General features: G+C 48.7%; 1 protein-coding gene across 4 annotated transcripts in view; it reads left to right on the top strand.

The window, feature by feature from the left end:
- The window catches only part of ARHGAP1 (Rho GTPase activating protein 1), a 25672-nt gene extending 5509 nt beyond the window's left edge, over positions 1 to 20163 (top strand). For all 4 annotated transcript variants that reach the window (XM_080594690.1, XM_080594692.1, XM_080594691.1 and 1 more), the window contains exons 4-13: positions 10268 to 10355; positions 10599 to 10730; positions 11225 to 11311; positions 11943 to 12041; positions 12766 to 12873; positions 14108 to 14184; positions 14589 to 14666; positions 15223 to 15351; positions 15569 to 15672; positions 16330 to 20163. In XM_080594690.1, the coding sequence (XP_080450816.1) occupies positions 10268 to 10355; positions 10599 to 10730; positions 11225 to 11311; positions 11943 to 12041; positions 12766 to 12873; positions 14108 to 14184; positions 14589 to 14666; positions 15223 to 15351; positions 15569 to 15672; positions 16330 to 16509 (1082 nt within the window). In that variant the 3' untranslated portion in view covers positions 16510 to 20163. The remainder of the gene's footprint in view (positions 1 to 10267; positions 10356 to 10598; positions 10731 to 11224; positions 11312 to 11942; positions 12042 to 12765; positions 12874 to 14107; positions 14185 to 14588; positions 14667 to 15222; positions 15352 to 15568; positions 15673 to 16329) is intronic.

Below are 20163 nucleotides of genomic sequence, written 5' to 3'. Positions count from 1 at the left end.
CCAGGCCCGAGTGGCAATGACAGCTGGCATCATAAAGAGAAGGAGCACCAAACTTCTTGAATGCTTGCAATACGTGCAATTTTCCATTGACCTTGGTTAAACTTGCATTCTTTCTTGGGTCTTACTGTCTGGATTATATTATTAGCAGGACTTGGTCACTTTTGTCAAATTGTTTTAGGTGTGACCCTTGATTGTGCCCTAAGCACAAGATGTGGATTCTATATGATAATATCACACAAATTACCTAGTTGTGAGCTCCCTCAGTTGACTGACTAAGTGTGGCAGCTCTCTGTTGTATCCAAATGGCCAGTTTGCCATCCTGTCCATATACAGCATTTTTAGAAACCTGAAATGTGGGGGAGAGGCCTGGGACCCACTGCAAGGAAGGACCTGATCATTCGGGGTCGCATTCTGATTTCTTCTGTGTAGTTGTCTCGTCAATATTATTTTAATTACACTAACCCTCAGCATTTACAGCTGGGACCTCCATGAGAAACTCTTGGAGACAGTTTTTAGGTTGCTGTGGTAAGTCTGAGGGATGGTCATTCTAGTTTGTCCTGCCTTCCCTGTTTAAGAAAAAAAGCCTCTTCAGCCTGTTGGGACTTGACACGCTTCCTCCTTAATCATCTGCAGCCACCTCCTTCCCTTCCTCTTGCCATTTCTCTGTACCTTGATTCCTGCCCCGCGTGAGAATTTGCAGAGAAGCGGAAGCGCAAGCTGGAGTCCTCCTGATAAAGGGTTGTTCTGCAGCTGGGCTGGGTTAGAGAGGAAAGATTCACTGGCAAGAACCTTGGCAAGAGTTGTCCTGACATTATTCTTTCCTAGGCTGTCATCTAGAATGAAGTTCCTTTCTCCTAACCTCTCATGTTACATTTTTAGGGAACAAAATGATAATGGCAAACTCAAAACCTTCTCTGTCTCCCTCTGTGCCTTTGGCTGCTTAGGATGACAGGCAGAGTGTTTAGCAGTTGAGCCATTGTGTCTTCCACATTCTCTACAAGCGCTTTGATTTGCGGATGTGTTAGTAACCTTCTTTTCCATGGGGCTGGAGTTCCAGGGCTGGAGTTAATTTGGGTCTGCACTCTGGTCTCCCTGCTGCCGAAACTGCAAGGGAACAAACGTGTGGAGTCCTGCCGTTTCAGTGATAGTACCTAGAGCGTTTGTAATGCAAATGGCAGAGGTACCCGGCGTTCCCAAAGTCTGGGAGCTGGTGAGTTAAATTGTACTGTTGTTCACTCCAGACAAAGCCCAAGTGCTTAGCAGAGTGTTTAGATCGCAGACATTGATAAGACTGGAATGTCAACCCAAACCCAGCACACACTTTGTGCTCTGCCTTGATGTAGGCACCAGCCTTTCTGCGGGATTCCTGTTCCAAGGTAACACGGCGGCTGTTTTACAAGCTTGCTGAGTATCGCTGCGAAGGAGATGATGCGTCTCAGTGGTGCTGGAAAGCAGCCATTTGACACAGACGTCTAGGATAGCACATGAAGAATTACCTAACTTCCTGGAAGCATTTCAGGGTGGTAAGATGGCTGCCTGGGAGGTGTGCCTGCCTTCTGAAGGACCTCTCTTCCCCGTCATGGTTTGAATTTGTGTTTCTAGTGAGTTTCCTGGTCCCGTTTGTGTGTCTGCATAGTGCAGAAGCATCTCACAGAGCCATCTGTTGTTGGCTGCCATGAGCCACTTTCCACCACTAGCCTGTTTATCTGAAAATGTCTGATAGTCCCCACCACAAAATGTGGTGCAATGCCTTTTCTGGGTAAAGAAGCTCAACTCCACATAGTGGGTTTGCTGGCACTTTCGTTTTGAGGCTCACTGCTGTCTCATCTCCTGGAAATAGGATTTATGAAAGTGGGGGCTGGAGCTGAAGCAGTTTGTTCAGTTTTCTTGGTCAATAATTAATAACATTAACTGTTCAGAGAATCGGACAGGGTAATGTTCTCTGGGCTGTCACTGGAGGCAAACAATCTGGGGAAATCTGGAAAAATCCTTTTAGAAGTAGCCTGGGGAGTCAAAATCTCACTGGGGGATTAAAGTGGAACTGTTTGGTTCTGGCTCTACTGACGAGCTGTGCTTGTCAGCACTTTTAGGTGCAGTGAACGTTTGCCACGCTGAGTCTGAAACAAAACGGCTCCACCCCAGCTCTCCTGTAAATATTAGCAGGTGGCAGCAGATCAAGGGTAGTTTCATCCATTCTGCTGTTTTATGAGCTTTCACTTCTGTGTTCTTCCCTGCTCTTCACTTCAGAGCAGAAAGCATATGGCTAATTCTGTTTGTGCTTTCCCTGAAATACGTTCTGGGGTGCTGATGCTATTTTGGGACAAAAGCAGAAGGCTGGTTACTGTCCTCGGGCTGAAATCCCAGGGTTATCCTGTGTGGTCGGAGCAGTAATTGCTTCTAGTGGGCTGGTGCACGGGTTAATAGACAGTAGTTTATTTTAAAAACATTTTTAAAAAAGGAAAGAAAAAAACAACCACCAAAACAAACAAAACCCCAGTTCTGATTACAGAAAGTTAGCATGCTCGTTTTCTTGCTGACTTGAATTTGTGACTCAAATCAAGTCATGCCAGATTTCAGTATCACAGCTATCTGGCTTAAGAGGAAGGAAATTATTCAAAAAACATTTTGCAGAGTTTGCCATAAAAAAATGTTTCTGTTTTCATTTTCCCTACTTCAAAATAGCGCAGCAGTTTCATGGAAGCTCCCCTTCGTGCCCTGTGCTCCTATCTCTCCTGGGGGCTGGGACCTTCCTGGAAGAGGCCGTGCGTGATCACGACCTGCTTTTTGTCCACCGGATGGAGCCGGCATGTCATTGCTGTTCCTAGGGGGGTGCCTCACAGGGAGCCTGGGCTAAAGGCATCCACGCCACAGTTCCAAGGGGATATGGTGGCACCGTTATGAACCAGAATATTTTAGTTTTAGGAAAGCTTGTTTTGGTTCGGGAATTTAATGCTTTTTGGAAGGAAAGAGATGATGCTCTTTGCCTGTCCTTTCAGACCTGCCCTCAGATGTTTGTTTCTGGAGCATCTTACGGAGGTTGTGGAGAGGTCTCTGTGTGGTTGTGCTCTTCTTGACTCTGAGTTCTTTTTGTGAGTGCTGTAGCAAATAAATTTGTCTTTACACGTGGCTAAAAGTTGGAGCAGATGTAGCTCGGTTTCACTGCACAAACCACTTCTGCAAAGGATGTGTTTTTTCTTCCTTACATCATGTAATGCTTGGAGGAAACACAGGCTTCTGGCTGAAGGCTGTTGATGAACCGTCCCAAACTTCTGATAAGTTTAAGAGATGCTGTGTCCTGCTGCTAAGTCTGTTACGGCAAAGGTGCTGCTACGTAGTCCCTGCCCAGTGACTTCAATGCCTTGCTGAAGCTCAGAGCGCGTTTCTGCTAGTCTTGTGGGAAATCTGCTGCCTCCCACCATTACATGGAAGTCTGTAGGGCTGCCCTTGCAGAGAAGGCTTGATGCCAGTGTGTATTAAGACCTGCTACTGAAATGCAGGTCACTCGCAAGGTGGCAAGCTGGAGGCGTACCTTCCTGAGCGTTCTCAGATGGCAGAGAATCTTACTCTTTGTGCCAGGTACCAAACCTACCTAAAAAGCATCACAGCTGGCTGCAGGTGTCAAAGTTGTAACTGATGCTGATGATTTGCTGGTGGTGGTGACTGATGTGGGGAGATAAAATCGATCTTGGAGCAAGCACCAGTAGCTGCTGTTGCACTAAGCAGGCAAAGGCAGAAGTTGCAGACAAAGCTTGCATAGGAAGTAGGTTGCATCATTGCACCCCTCTGATAATAAGGGTCCTTTTCCTTTCCAGTATGGTGCATCATTATTGGCTCCATTAACACGGGAAGCCTGCATTTCTGCTGCATTTGAATGTAGTTTCTGGCTTTTGCTCTTTTTTTTTTTTTAACAGTATTTATGCAATACAGAATGATGAGTTCCTTCTGTGGAATTGGGCCCATCCAAAGGCAGCCCAGCTTCTGCACCGTGTTTTGAGATGTGAGATCAAGGGAATGGAGAGTTTCTAAGGAGTCTGAGTTTCTACGGTTCCTAAGGGAGATCAAGGGAACAGAGAGTTTCTTTTTAGAGCCTTGCTCTACCGAGCCTCCTATGTCAACAGGCCCATTTGGGTCTGGAGAGTATATATGGCTGTGGGAGAGATGGAAAGGGGCTGAGGATGGCAATAAATGCCTTCATAACCTCCTCCCTGAACAGAGAAACCTTTTCCACCCCAAATTGCCAGTTTATTTTTTTATTCAGAGTCTAATAAGATTTTTTCATAACTTGTGTTGAAGATATAAATTGTCCTCACGTTCTTGTTAGTGAAATTTGGCTTCTTCCAAAACAGTCTGTTGAACGTGTCATTCATACAGAGTGATGTCATCCTATGTACACTTCGGAGGTTGTTCAAAGGACCTTGACTTTCAGGATTTGTGGCATTTAACCCTTTTAAAAGTGGCAGTATGGCGGTCGCCATTTTGTTGGTGGGGGAAGCGTTAACTGCAAGTGCCAGAAATTGGACTAGGATTATACAGAATTTGTTGCAAATTCAAGAATCAGGAATCCTGGGTACAGTTACCACCTCTGTTAGTTATGGTTGCTTTGGAGAGGAGCATGGGGGAAAGATGAAGTAGAAGGAGCTTAACTGCTGCAAGACAGCAACTAAATGCATCCCAGCGGCAATCTGGCTTGACTCTGAGACTTTATACTCAAGGTTACTTTCTGGAAAAGAGTGCAAAACTTGGCTTGCTATAACTTTGTTTCTGTTCCTCCAGACCAGGGTGCACTTGATGGGGCCCAACCAGGTAGGTAGATGTTTTGTGATGCTGTAGATGATGGTATTCCTTCAGCATGACCGTGGCCTGTAGCTGGGTTATCTCAGGGGAGCCCAAACTTTGCTCAGCCTTGGGCTGTGCTGGCAATTTTTCAGGAGTCCAAAGGCTGTACAAAATTGTCGTCTGAGGACTGCACCTCTGCCTCAGGCACAGCAGAATCACCTGAGCCAAATTTGGCCTGCGGGCTTTACTTGGGGCACTTTGGGGCTCTCGGGTCTCAGTGTAAATCCTGTTCCTCTTCTGGTGGTGGCCTGCTTGGAGCAGTTCAGTTCGAACACAGAGGTACCTCGTTGTCATGTGTGCTTTAGAAGTTCATCCTAGGATTGCTTCCCATTCCTTCAGACGATCTGCTGCTGCATGCACTTACTGTGCAGCTGGCACTGAAATTGGATTCTCCAACTGAAAGCTACTGTTATCAAGTTCTTCCCTGTTTGGCTGCAGAGATGTTGTGTTTTGGTAACCTGTTCCTTATTCCAGCCCGAAGCTGTGCTAGACTGCTCTGTGCTTGCTGAGCATTTGTTAATAGTCTGGCCTTCAGCCCCAAGCCTTAAGGATTTGGCTGCCAGTGCTTTCATACTTCTCGGTGTAGATCAAACTCTTGTACGAAATTCTTACTGCTGTTTCTGAACAGCAGGCCAAGATCTTCACACAGTCCATGGAAATGCTGATCCTCATCACACGGGTTCTTGTCCACCATTTGCTGTGGGAGACATCCTTCGTTTTACATTCTTTAATCTGATCCTTTAGGTTGTGGGGTTTTGTTTTTTGTTTTTATTTGTTTTTTTTTATCAGTTAGGGCTTTAGTCACTTGATAAGGCTTTATAATTCTGGCAGTGTTTGGATATTGGGAATATCTAGGTATAAGATGTCATGTATTAAAATGCTGCTACCTCGACCTCCTTACTTTCTTTTCTTGAGAGGCTACATCCATGTTGGAATTCCTTGGGCATCTAAAATCTACTGTGGATACTTAAACACTGCACTGTGTCATAAGTTTGGCACGAACCTGAAATTGCATTAGAGGAGTTCTTTTTTTTTTACTGATGGTGGCTCTGATAAGCATCCTAAGCTTTGTGAAACTTGTGTAGTGTTCTAGATTTCTGTAGCGATGTCCCCTCCTTCTCCCTGAACTGTCAGCTTTGTTGCTTGACTGACGACACTAGCTTTTCACAGAACCACAGAGTGGTTTGGGTTGGAAGGGACCTTAAAGACCATCAGGTCCCAACCCCTGTGCTGTGGGCAGGGACACCTTCCACTAGAACAGGTTGCTCAAAGCTCCATCCAGCCTGGCCTTGAACACTTCCAGGGGTGGGAAGTGTTTGGTGGCAAGTTTTATCTGTCTGCATTCTCTCGGTGTCAAAGTACCAGGATCGATCTTCTCACTTGCATCTTTCATCGAAGTGGGATCCTCAGCTGAGGGTATTTGGTGAATGAACAGGGTCCATGAACTGCAATTTTACTGGTAGCATCAAATCGTGTCAGAAAAGCTGACCGATATTTTTCAGGAGAAACACCTAGAAATATATGGCAGGATTTGCAAGTCAAGCGTGTATTTTCCATGTTGGTTGTACAGATTTGTTTAGTGCAGAGTCCTGTCTCAGGACAGTACTGCTGCCTTGATAGAAATTTCTGCTCTGGCACGTTTGCTTTGCTGCAGGTTGAAAACATTAGCCTTGGTGATTAAACTTCAGTTGTTCTAGGAGCATGGTCCTACACTGATGGTTTGGAACCGCAGGAATGGTCTTCTCACTCCATGTCTCAGGAGTGCATTGGAAACACTGCCCTTCAGATGGGAGTTGAAAATGAATTTGGGCCTTAAAAGCACCACAGCAACGTTCAGGAGAATCAGCGCATCTCAGTGCTACAAGTCAATATCTATTTAGATGAGCAGCAGTCTTGACTGGTAGGCTCTGCGTGTTGGCTGCTGTCCTGCTCTTCGTTGTTTAGAAAATAATAATTCTGAATTCCATCCCATAGGGGGGTCATTGAATTCTGGAGTACACTGAAAGCATGTTTTATGCATGAACATGCTCACAAAGGTATGCACTTTGTTGGGGTGCTCTGTGAGTGCTAACATATATAATTGCTTCTTTGTTGGTTTGTTGTTAACTATTGCTGAGCATTTCTTGTCTGGGAGAGGTAGCAGACAGCCTGAGAATCCGAGCAGCTACTTCATGGTCTACAGTTGTGTTCAGTGGAAACTTCAGGTACTTGCAATTGCAAGCAAGGGGTGAAAATGTAGATACGTAAGATGAATATTGCAAACAAGAGGACAAACAGTACAAGGGATGGAGCATCTGGGAAAGATCAAATGTGATAAGGAACCGCTCAGTCGGAGGCACAGAGGCCACCTGGAGGCAGTTTCCTCTGGCAACCAAGAATGCATGGAATGGGCTTTAGGTTCTTGTTTATAAACTGGAACCAACTGATTGTTCATCTTTGATGCTCAGGAGCTGAATTTTGTACCTGGAGAAACCAGACTGATCTGATATATATCAGGTGGAAGCAGGATTGGCATTCCGTGGTTTTGAATGTTTGTGTTGACAGGCTGAGCTCAGTGTGGTGAAACTGGTGTGAAACTCACAACTCAGTAATGGGCGTGCTGGTTCCCGTGTAGTTCTCATGCAAAAATTCATTCATATTTGGAAGGCAAAACAGGCCACTCCTTTTCCAGTGATCCAAGGGACTGTAGGTAATCTTTTGGTGTGCTTGGCCCTGTAAATAATCCAGGGGAAACATGCCACCTCCCCTTTGGCAGAATCGTGGATTGTCTGTTTTTTCTTTTATCAGCAATTCCAGACCTCTTCAGCAAGGCTGCGTAAGAAATGAGGTTCTAGACTTTGCATAGGCCCTGCTGAAGGCTTTCATGTCATTCTGGAGGAAGGTGCTTAAGGTATTTGGTTCCTGACTTGTGATTTGTCCAGCTTGGAAGTCAGCGCCCAGGAGCCTGAGCTGGGTGTGCGGCCACCCGCAGCATCACATGAAGATGGAGCTGTACTGCAGTTCTCCACAACCAAGGCCTGCCTTGATCATCTGCTTCATGCCCTCGGACCATCCACGTCAATCTGAATTGCATCCTGTTAACTGAAGACAGCACCTACTCTGTCTTTAACACAGAGCTGTGAACTGCACGGATCGGTGGGCTTTGTGGCCATTTTCTCTCATCACTACAAAACTCAGCAGATTCTCAGGTGCTGCCATCTTCCTGCTGCTCTGTGCAGGCAGGATCCTTTGTCTTCCAGATGGTGCCATACAAGTGGTTAAAGACCACTGGGTAGAGTCACAGTTTGCCATATCCTCTTGCCCAGAATTTTCTACCCTGCATCTTTGTTCTGTAGACAGCTCATATGCATTTGACCCAGCCCTAAAGCTCACAGCAAGCTACCAAGAAACTCTGGGCTAGGCAGAGAGTGGGCTACCGTGGGATATGCAATGTGATGTTGGTCTCGTGGCCTGGCTGTGCCTGTATCTGGTTGTTCCAGACGATCCTTGCATCACTCTCTTCTAGTCCTGCTTTCTGGGTCATGTGTCCTCCCTAACTGCCCCCACCTGCGCATGTGTATGTCAGTGCGATGGCCTCTGCCAGCCTCTCCTGGTCTGTACCTGGTGCTGCCTCAGTGTCCCTAACCTTTGTAGAGGCTCTGGCTTGTGTGCATCAGTAAGTTCTGTCTCGTGCTGCCTGCTGAGTGACTTGAAAGTGAGACTTGCAAGGGAAAAACAGAAGTGAAAAAGCAGAGGGAATCTGCTTCTGGCCAGGGTAGGGATAAAAGATGGGCTTAGCAGCTTCTTAATGTTGTGGCTTGTGTATGTAAATTCTCTGGCTTCCTTTTGCTGCAGCAAGTGGTCATCTGTTACAAACAGGCATTGTTCCTGGAAGCCTCAGGTTTGCTCTCCTGGGGTTTAATTTAAGATCTCAGTTGCTGCACGGCAAGTCTAACCAAGCAGTATTTGGGCACTGGAGCCCATGCAAGGGGGAGGAAACAGCTGCATGCTCTGAATACTGTAAATCCAGCATGGGGAAAAGGATATCTTTCAGGAGGGATGATGTACTACAGGGCTATCCTGCATAAGTAGAGATCTTTGCTGCTTTCTGTGATGTGGTCTGAATGGGATGGTTGTGCTGTAGGGGAGGGAGGAGGGTGTTCTTGAATATAGCCTCAGTAGCCCCTTTCACTGCTCTGTGCTACTTCTGATTTGACAAGAAAACATAGCTCTCATAGCAGGGTGAATAGCCAGAAAGACAAGAAAACTTTAACCCTTCGCACTAAAGGAACAATTTCACCTCCACTAGTGCTAGAAAGTAAGTCATCCTTATAGAAATGAATTGGGGGGGGGGGGTGTCCATCTGGAAGAGAACCAGATTTCCCTCAAACTCTGCATATCCAAATGATTTGTGACCTGGTTCTCACTTATCTAAATCCGTCAGTTCCCCCAGCATGTCGGCTAAGCTTGTCCGTGCCCACCTGCTTGGGTTTTGTTCATGGCGCTGGAGATCTGTGCCGGCAGAAGTACTCTATGTATGAAGAGATGCTTCGGGGAAAATTTGGCTCAGTGTCTCTGAAGCCTCAAGAGGTGGCTGGGAGCATCCTCCCCTAAGATGATGAGGTTGCTTTATGGGTTATTTGGCTCCATCGTGGTGGGGACTGTTTTGTGCTGGGGTTTTGACATAGAGTTGACTTGGTTGTGCCACACTTGGCAGCTCCTTCCGTTTCAGAATGGGAAAATGCAGCTGTAGATGGAAAAATCTAGGAAGTAGTGAACAGCAGCTTGTTCTGCAGGCCCCTTTGGAGAATCTGGTGGGGCTAACCTTGTCCATGTGTAGAAGAGGCTTGTGATGATGCTTGCTTCTCGTCTCTGGGATGTGGCTGGGACTGCCTGTTTCTGGGAATTTCTTGGTTTTCAGGGTATGAAACCGCTTTGTTCTGTGTGCAGGATGATGCTTTAGGTGAAACAAAAGCCACATGCACCGGACCATGAGTGGTCTGGGGCTGTGTGCAGAAGGGGAGGAGTGGTTATTGAGCCTGTGAGGGGCAGTTTTCCTGTGCCTCCCTATGCACACATACAACAGGAGCAGGCCCTCGGGAGCAGTGTTGCAGGACTAATGCTCTGAGTACTCTGCTCTGTACTGGAGGCCTCCATTCCTACATGCTCTGACTCATCCTGGCTTCCAATTCTTCCTCTTCTTTCAGGGCTGGAGCATGGACTCTGTTCTCCGTTCACATTGCCAACTTGCCAGGCCCTTGGGGTTCACGTTTCTGCTCCTAAACTAGGCCTGTGGCAACTCTGCTGAAAATCAGGTTTATCTTTACTGTCAGCTTTGGCAATCTCAATTTCTGCCTTGTTATGGTGGTTTTCCATGCTCCATTACCCCTTTGCTGCCAAGACCACAGCGTAGTCCTGGAACTCCCTGTAATCTCTGGCATTTCATCTGCAGGTGATGACAAATATGGAAGGAAAGTCATTTTGTTCAGTGCCTGCCGGATGCCCCCAAGTCATCAGCTTGATCACGTGAAACTGCTGGGGTGAGTAGTGTCTTCGGAGGCTGCTGTTAACTTCTTAACCCTGACATGATTCCCAGGTACTAGATTCCTGAGGCTAAATCTATATGGAATGTCTTCTTTACCTTGACATGTCCTTGCAAAGTGCTGATGTTCATCGTTGGGTATACAAATCCTCTGCTATGGCACACTAAAAAGAGGCCCAAAGGGAGGAAGAGCCTCCATGTGGCAGAGCATGAAGTGAGTTCATCAGCTGTTTCTTTTCAGGTACCTGAAATTCACACTGGACCAGTATGTGGAGAGTGATTACACACTGGTGTATCTGCACCACGGCCTGACAAGTGAGAACAAGCCATCCCTGAGCTGGCTGCGAGATGCCTACAGGGAATTTGATCGCAAGTGAGTAGGGGGCAGCAGGCGAGGGTGTAGCATGCTGCTCTGTAGCCTAATACAGGTCTTTCCCCTGCCCCCACCTAGCCTGGTGATCATAATTTACTATTGCTTGTTTCTACTGCTTGTGGAGGTGGGTTTTTGTTTGATGTGGGCTGAATCATGGGATGCCCATCTCTTCCTGAAGTTACGTCCTTTAGGCCAACAGGCAAGCAGCCAAACCAGGAAGTAGTGCAAGTGTGTTAGCACCATTGTATAACTGTTGCTTCTTGGTGAGACTGGTCACTGCTCCTGGGTGAATCCTGGAATAACGTAGAGCGTGCCCTTAGGCTGCTGGGCAGCCTGACACTGCTACCGAACGTGGAAGAGCAGAGGCCATGAGTGGTGGGGAGTGGTGAGGCAGAATCCAAAAGGAATGGAACAGCTGGGATGCCTTAAGCTTGTGAAAAGGTTGGTTCCCCTGCTTAAAGCACAGTTCATCCTTACTTAGCTTCTCTTGGCAGGTACAAGAAGAACATCAAAGCCTTGTACATTGTGCACCCAACCATGTTCATCAAAACCCTGCTGATTCTCTTCAAGCCTCTGATCAGGTAGGAAGCCTCTGATCACCCACATCCTCGGAGTGATGGGGCAATTCTTGGGGGGAGGACACAGGATGTGTCCAGGCTGCCGAGCCTGCCCTGCTGTCTCTTGCCTTATGCTGTCTCCTCCTGTTTCTGAGCTCAGAAATATTCAGATGCAAGAAATACTACCTACAGAATATGCAGATCTGTGCTGCTCCTTGGTTATCCAGGCAATTGGAAGTAATGTGGTGCAGGCTCTGCTAATAATGAAAAAGGAAGTGAGAGTATTGATCCAAAGTATACTTAATTCATCGTGTTGATGCTGAAATCCTAACTCTGTACTCTATTATTTTACTGTGTAAAATAATTGAAGAGTTGTCTCCAGCCTACTGCTGAACTTAGGAAGGAGAAAGCCAGGGCTTTAGGGAGGCTACCTCTGCAAGGGCTTGTAACATGACCTGGGAAGTATTGGCATCTCCTGATAAAATATGTGGAGTTGTAGAGCTGCGTGGGCAACATCTCTGCCATTCAGCCATACTGGCCCCTTTGCCCCATCAATGTCTCTTTCAGACCCCTGCTCTGCTTGCCTGTAAGAAGTCCACCCTTCTGATACTGGATTTCCTGATTCCTCACTTACTACTTGTCTCTTGTTTTTCAGCTTTAAGTTTGGACGAAAAATCTTTTACGTGAACTTCCTTAGTGAGCTGGAGGAGTACGTGAAGCTGGAACAGCTGGGGATCCCGAGCCAAGTGCTGAAGTGAGAGTGCTACCTATCTCCCATTTGTTTAGGGCTCTATGAGAGGGGATTTTACTGGATGAATGGCAAAGGGAAGAAGGGATTATTCCACCTATGCAGTGTTTTTTGAGGAAGTGGTGGTAAATTGCCATAAAGACTGTTGTTTCTCTCCACTGTCTTTCCTGTGTATGCGCCCCAGTGCCCAGTTCTGTCCTTGAGTTATAAAAGCTTCTCCGGTGGAGCGCCCATCATGCCCACCCACCCCTCAGGGGCTTTCTGCAAGCTATTGACATTAACACTGACTTGGACTTTGTGGTGTATGTCTGCTCTGTCTGGGCACCTGCTTTGCTCACTTGGCACAGTTCAGCTCCTCTTTGAGGCTTCCCAAAGTTACCACAATCTTGGTCCAACCACACTGATTACCCGTCCCTCTCACACATCTGCAACTGTCTCGTCACAAACAGTGCTGCCCTGACCTCTTACTTGTGCTGTGATCTTCAGCTACTCCAGCTCTTGATTCCATATATATCTTCCTTTCCTTCTGCTTTTTTTTTTCTTTTATTTTCTGGCAACCAAATATTTGTTTGTGTTTCTCTAGGGCTGTCTGTCCTGTTTTTGCATAGGTGGAAGCAGCCATGCTAGGCTGGAGGTGTTACTAGTGTGTTAGCAGCGGGTCATGTGCAGTGTTGGGTTTGTGCTCTTTCCTGGAGGTGGACTGGCTTTTTACTCTTCTGTCTTTCCACAGATATGATGAATATCTGAGATCACTGCAGAAGCCTGCACAAGTGCCCCAGAAGCCGACACCCCCACGCCCACCACTGCCAAACCAGCAGTTTGGAGTCTCGCTCCAGCAGTGAGTATCTCTGCATTATGTTGCTTTTGCTCTGACCTGGTGGATATGAGGTTACTGTATTTATAACTGAACAGCTGCAGGAGTGGTTGTAAAATTTCTTGCAGTTTGGACTTGCGACAAAACTATAATCACCCTTCTGAGGAACTGTGTGCATGTCCAGATCCTGACTGACTCAGTTCAGTTCAACTCTCTTTGTTCCGGGACTGGATCCTAACCTCCATCCTAAATTAGTATGAGGCTGTTTCTGCAGCAAGGGCTTACCAAGTGAGAAACAAAATAAGGACCATGAGGGCAGCTTTATGCCACTAAACACTTTGTCTAAGCAAAGGAAGTATGTGAGAGGTGGATTGAGGTGTCTTTACAGCAGTGCTATTTTTACTGAGTAGGGCTGCAGATCTTTGTTTTTTTTTGATATCATAATTACTATTTTAAAAGCACTTCTACTTACCCTTGTACTGATTTCCACCACCCATTCCTGCACAATGACACAGGCAAACACAGATGCTGGCAAGGGATAGTGATACTGGCTAAGTGTTGGAGATATTTTTAACCTTGAGTGTGATTTTGCGGCTGCGGAATGAGGAGGAGCCAGTATTGTGTGTCCAGACAGATCCTCTGAAGCAATGTGGGAACACATTCCCCAGCTTCAACACAACATTTCCAAATGTAATCCCTGTGGTGCTGTGTGCCTGAGCCTGGTAGTGGCCTGATGAGGGGTGCACACCTCCATACCATAAAGTGGTACAGACTGTCCGAGTGAGGGTGGCACGAATGCCTCAGCATCACCAGGCCTTCCTTGACGGCTCCTGTGTTGGTGTGTCTTCCATTACAGGAACTGGGTGGATAAGCTTATCCCATGTATGTCTGTGTCAGCTTCTTTCTGCCTTTTCCCACAAGAGGGAAAGACAAAAGGTAGTTTAACTCTCTTCACCTGGTTTGTAACTAGCAGCCTTGCCTTCTGGGAACTCCATTGCCCTGGTGTCTACATGCTATGATTTTTGTGGAAGATAAATATTGCTGTGGTGTGGTAATGATCCCAGACTTGCTCCAGTGAATGACAGCACGATGGGTGAACAGGAGAGAAGGCAGGAATAATGGGTGAACTGGGGGACTGGGATAGCAAGATCCTGAGTGCCAATCAAAGGCAGTGCTTGTGTGGGCAACTTCAGGTCTCAGGGGCTGCAAGCAGGGCAGGGAGAATGAGTCATTTGTAACCTTTTGTCTTTTCCCACAGTCTAAGGGAGAAGAGCCCTGATCAGTCTCCTGTTCCTCTGGTGGTCAGAGAGACCATTGCTCATTTGCAGGAGCATGGTAAGTGTTAAAGGGAAGCTGCAACCCCTCTTAATTTCACATTTGGTGGCCTCTCCTCCACTCAGTTCCCATCCAGTGTGTGGTGAGAAACAGCAGAGCAGCAATCTAGAATAAGTTGTAAAGGCCTGTCCCAGGGGGATAAGCCTTCAAGAGACTGTGCATTTTCATGGCTTGGAAGAACTTTTTCTCTTGGTTGTTCATACTCCCACTTGTATAAGAGTAGCAAATGCTACTTGTACCATTTGCCTGCTGCTGGAGGCAGGAAGAATTGCAGTTCTATAAAAAAGGGACGTGTTGGCAACTGTCAGAACACCATACAGCATGGATTTATAATTGTTAAGAGCAGCGTTCCTAGAGACTCCCACATACCTGATCTTTTTTCTCCATCTGCTCTCACTTGACAGCTCTTGCAACAGAAGGGATTTTCCGGAGATCAGCCAATACACAGGTTGTCAGGGAGGTCCAGCAAAAATACAACATGGGTGAGTGTCCGAGCGCAGCAGAGCCCGTCTCACTCTCTGACTCCTGCTGTCTAGCTAGAACGGTGTTGGAGCTAGTCCAGCATGGCTCTTCAATTTCTCTGATAGGACTCTAGGTGAGGCCCCATCGGGGGAAGACCTGAGTTGCAAGGAAGAAGCATCTGACACTGTATAGTATTTCTGCTGTGTGGAAAGCATAGTTCTTCCCGCTCGTGTTTCCTACACTGCCCTTTTCCTTCCTGAATATTTCCTTGTTTCTCAGGGTAGGGTATACCATGTTTGTCTAGTTATGCCAGAGGGACTGAAGATGACAAGCAAGAAACCTGGTCATCTGTTTGGTTTGCTATTTTCTAAAGAGTTAGTGATGGATTCAGCAGTGCTTTGCATATGCTTTTGGGACACATTTTTTCACTCTGTTAGAAGATCTCGTGCTTCATTATCCTCTTACGTTCTTTAAAATGCTGCTCCCCCAGTTCTGGGCTCTGACCATCGTGTCACATTCTTTGGAGGAGATCCTGCTTTGGCCAGTGAACGCTGAATCTCTGCTTTACTTTCTCAGGTGTGCCGGTAGATTTCCAGCAGTATGAAGATGTCCACCTCGCCGCTGTGATTCTCAAGACCTTCCTGAGGGAGCTACCCGAGCCCCTCCTCACTTTTGGCCTCTACAGCCATGTTGTCAGCTTCCAGAGTGAGTTGTAACAAGAGTGTGCTATACCCTGCATGTTGCATTGGCCAAAGGCAAATCTTCCAAACCACCCCTATCTGTGAAAGGGCCAGTCCTGCATGGGATACCCTATGGCTGCAAACTGGGCTTTCACTGGGATGTGTGCTGAGGTATTCATCTTTTGCGTGGAGAGGTGAGAATTTCTTATGGACCTGCTTGTCCCATCTCTTCTGCGTTTTAGGTGTGGAGGAGGAGAATCGCGTGGATGTTGTTCGCAAAACACTCCAAAGTCTGCCAGAAGAAAACTACCAAGTGCTTCATTTACTGACAGCCTTCCTGGTGCAGGTGAGCTGCTCTGATACTTGGAAGTTGTCTTCTGATTCAGTTGCCTATGCCTTGCATCAGCTTTTTGCCTGCCTGCTCCCTCCTTCCCTTTGAGAAGAAATAAGTCTTAAGCTAGGAGATGGCCTCTCTCTCCCTTATGTTCCTCTTACATGGGGTCTCACGACTGAGAGGTGCAGGCAGGCATTAAGCCAGTGTGATCTGTAGCAGGGAGGCCGAAAGCTCCCCGGAGTGGAGATACGAGGGAAAAAATAACCGACTAGAAGATTGGACTAGGAGAGGGGTCACAGATCCACCCTACTTGCTGCTGCTATGGAAGCCACTGCAAGGCTTTTCTAGCCAGAGGGAAGATCATTTTGGTTAATAATGATCTGGACTGCAGAGGTACTGACTGGCAGTGCTCCTGGTCCTATTATCATATGGCCTGGTTGTTGAGCCATAGTGGGATGGGGGAAGTGGCAAGATGTTGCTCCTCACCTCCAGAATGCTAAAAGTCCTGTGTTTCCCCCAGCCACTTTCTGGCAGTGGGTCTTCAGCTTCTGCCTGCCATCCTCCTTCCACTGACCTGGAGTGTCTGCCAGCTCTGGCTTTGGGGAGGGTAGAGGGCAGCTGCTCTGTTGTTCTGTAGGATTCACAATGGTCTCTTTTCTTCCCACGTAGGTCTCTGCTCACAGTGACAGAAACAAGATGACAAACACCAACCTGGCGGTTGTGTTTGGCCCGAATCTGCTGTGGGCCAAAGATGTAGCCATCACCCTAAAAGCCATCAACCCCATCAATACCTTTACCAAGTTCCTGCTGGACCACCAGAAGGAGCTCTTTGAGAATGTGGAGGCCTGAATCCAGGCCGGCCCACTCCAGCACACTGTGCCCACCTTCCCACCTTCTTTCCCACCTTGTCTTGGAGCTGTGACCAAGCTGTCTCCAGTGCAAAGGGACCATTGCTCCCCTGGGTGATGAGCAGAATGAGGGCTGTGGAGATGGTGGAGAAAGTGTAAGTAAGCAGCAGATCTCTTGCATCAGGTGGGGACGGGAGCTGGTCTCCCGGCTGCTGGGTGGAGTCCTCCCTAACCTGCCAGTCTGTGCAGCTCCTCCAGGGCTCATCACCAGCCTGCTGCCCTATAAGATGACCTGCCTTCCTTTCCTCCTTCCCTCACGTGCGTTTTTTCTGCCCTCCTGGTCCCTTCCTCAGCAAAGATCTTTTTTTGTTTAATCTCCCAACAGCCCCAGCTCGCTCCCCTTGCCTCAGCTGGGCTATCAGGGCTAGGGCAGACTCGCTGGGTTTGTGGCAGAGGTGTTCTTGCTGTGAGTGCCATCTTTCAGCGCTGAACATGCATCCTGCCGTCTCCCAGAGGCACCTGAAGCACTGAAGGGAGCAGGCAGCCCTTGTGCTTCATGTAGCATCGTGTTCTGCACTTGCAAACACCTCTCCAGACCCACGGCTTTGACCAGCAAGTGAAAGACAGGTTCCCAGCACGTGGGCTGTGTAGACCTGCCAGACTGCAACACAGGGAAGCTGAATTTAGCCCATATTCCTCTGGGGTCACCCACTCCAGATACTCTACAGCTTTTACTGGGGTGAGGTTACTCCTGTAGTTACCCAGCTCAGGTGCTGTCCCTCCAGCAGCATTTCCAGCCTGGCTGGGAAGGTTCATGCCAGACCTGGCTGTGCAGGGGCCTGGCTGGGGTCCTTTCACAGACGGGAGGCTGAATTGCAAGGAGAAAGTGCCCTGGTGGCACTGAACTGCTGAACACTATGAAGATCGCTGCCTTTCCCTGTGGCAGCAACACGAGGCCTCTTGTACTCCTTCAGGCGTGTCTATCTGTGCTGACAGGCACAGACTGCCTTGGTGGTTCTTTTTCCTCTTCAGTTTGAGCAGAACTTTCTCTAGCGCAATGCAACAGTGAGCATGGCCGTGAGGGAAGGTCTGGAGACTGGGGCTAACCCTTGCTCTGGAGTGCACCGGGCCTGGCTTAAAGGTTTCTGCCCAGGTGCTGAGCTCTCGTGTGCCAAAGTTGTGAGGGAACAGCTATTCCCTGCTGAGGGCCCTGCCCTCTCCTCCTCGGTTCAGTTTCCTTGCATCCTACCATGGAAGCCTCATCTGATACATCCTGTATGCCCTGGGCATGCCTGGAGAAAACTGGGAGGTCTGCGGGGCAGGTTTAGGGCGGGATGTGCCCGGTGCCTTCCCCGAGCAGTGCATCACTGTTGGTTTGGGTTGCAGCGTGCTGGTTACCCGAGCTAAAAGTGATCCCTCCCCTTAACCTGGGCCTGAGGGAGCTTCTGAAGTGGGGAGCTTCTCGCCTTATTTCTCTGGTGTATTTACCTTTGTATCTTGTGCCCTGCATGCCTGGGCCAGTCCTGCTCCCTGTTGCATCTGGCCACGGGGACAAATGGTTTGGACCAAACAGAACTCATTTTTTTACAAGCTACTGGATGCTAAATAGGATTTGCCTTTTCACAGCATTTTAGCCTGAACAAAAGTTGGTGCCCCGGCTGTAATGAAAAGAAGCGACCTCTGCTGCGGGGCTGATGGAAGCGGCTGTTTTTGCTAAGCTCTGGAGCGGGGCGGGGTGCAAACACGGGAAGCGTGGCAGGGCAGCGCAGGTCCACCCAGCTGGCTTGGAGGAGGCACGGCGGCTCGTGGGTGGGAACTGGGCATTGCTAAGGCCGGAGCTAGAGATGTGCTAGGGCAGGGCTGGGCCTGGTCCCTTCTAGGTAGGGGGAGCTTTGCCCTGCGGAGGCTACAAGGTTGCTGAGTCTCCCTCCTTCAAGAGTAGGAATCTTCCCTGTTCGGCCAAGATAGGAGCTGTTGCTGCAGCCTGAACAGTTCACAGCATTGTGAAGATCCTCGGCTCCTGGTTCATCTTCGGTCTCTGCTAGAGTAAGTGAGCAGGGCTGGTTTGCTGTGGAGTAGTCATCTGCTCTGATGGACAGTGTGGAGAGAGGTGTACTTGGCCCAGGATTTACTTCAGGAGGCAAGGCTTCCTGGGCACCCTGCGAGGAGTGGGGAGGCTGAAAGAGCCCAGTGCTCAGCACCCGGTGCTCCTTCCCTCCCCTGTTTAGGCTTTAGTAGAGGGGAGATTTGTGCTCCGGCTCTGTCTGCAGCTGACTCTGGCCTTGCTTGCATCTCCCTAGAGGAAAGGCAAACCCAGCTAACTTCTCCAGGGACAAACGAGCTCAAGGCGAGCGACTTGGAACAGCAAGTGCCTGTCTGCTGGGGCACAAGGCCGTGATCCTACGCGCAGCTGCGGCTCTCTGGGGAGGGTGGCATGTTCCAGCCCTCCGGGGCAGCAAGTGCCAGTCCGTGCCCGGTGGCCAGGAGCAGCGCTGGTGTAGCTTAGCTGCTCTCCAGGGGGAGAGCAGGGATCGCTGCAAGTGTCTGTGTTCTCTCTGGAGTTTGTTGGGTGGCTGTTTTTTCTTGTTTTGTTTTTGGGTTTGTGAATTTTTGAAATACTGTTTCCTTTTTTAGCAAAAAGGAGCCTGGTGCACCCCCTGCAGGCAGGGATAAAAGCCTGCTCCAGGTCAGCGCCTGCAGGGAGCAGATTTGGAGGGTGTTCAGGGAGCTGCTACTGCTCGTGGTGGGAAAGTGCTTGAAAATCCTGGAAGGGACCCAGTGTAAATATCCCCTTTCCTCTGAGGCTCCTCATGCTGGAGCTGCCAGGGGCCCTGGAGTAGGCACAGTAACCGGGGCTGCTTTTGCTTCTGCGCTCTGCCCTCCTGAATGCCTTCTTTGGAGAGATCCCTCCTGCGACTTGAGCAAGGAACTGGCCTGGGCCTGCCCGCAGCCTCCGCTGGGTGGGTGGCCGCGAGAGCCTGCGTCTGCCAAGCCCAGGGGATGAAATCCCCTCGCCCGCTGGTCAGCCTCCTGGCGGAGAGCACTGCTGGCTGGGCGCGGGCCTGGCTGGGCTGCTTCTGTCCTCTGCGTGTCGGTGGGGACAGGATCTGGTTAGGGTGCCCGTCTTTGTCATTTTTCTCCTTGTCGTAGAGCAGCCCAAGGTCTCTGGTTTGTCTTTCAGGTTAGCGATGAGCCATTTCTCCCTGCGGGGATGGAGAATTTGCTCCATTCCGCCCCTCTGCTTTTTAGCACCTAGGCCATTCCCCTCTGCTAAGACCGGTGCTGTCTTAACTGCCCCTGGTCACTCCCTGCTCCCTGCCCCAAGCTGCGCTGTGACATCAGAGGTTTTGGGTAGTGCAGAGGGGGCCGCAGCCGTCTGGATGCCTTGTGGCAATGTCTGCAAATTTGACAGAGAGCTGAGTGCCAGTTTGGTCCCTGTCTCCTCTTTGAAGCACAGGGGCCCCTGTGCAAAATTTTTGGCTTTGCTTTTGTTGCTGGTGTTCCCTGCCTTCTTTTCTGTTGACGTTCATTAGGTGCAGGGATGGGGTTTTCACGGTGGTATTGTCACATTGTTTATTTCCTTCTAATCTGCACCAATCTTATATTTCACGGTTTGCACTTTTTGTATTTCAATAAAAATGGAAATGTAATCCCA

The sequence above is a fragment of the Anser brachyrhynchus genome (genome assembly GCF_964034855.1).
Source record: "Anser brachyrhynchus genome assembly, chromosome: 5".
Lineage (NCBI taxonomy): Eukaryota > Metazoa > Chordata > Aves > Anseriformes > Anatidae > Anser > Anser brachyrhynchus.
This window is presented reverse-complemented; position numbering and strand designations above follow the sequence as displayed.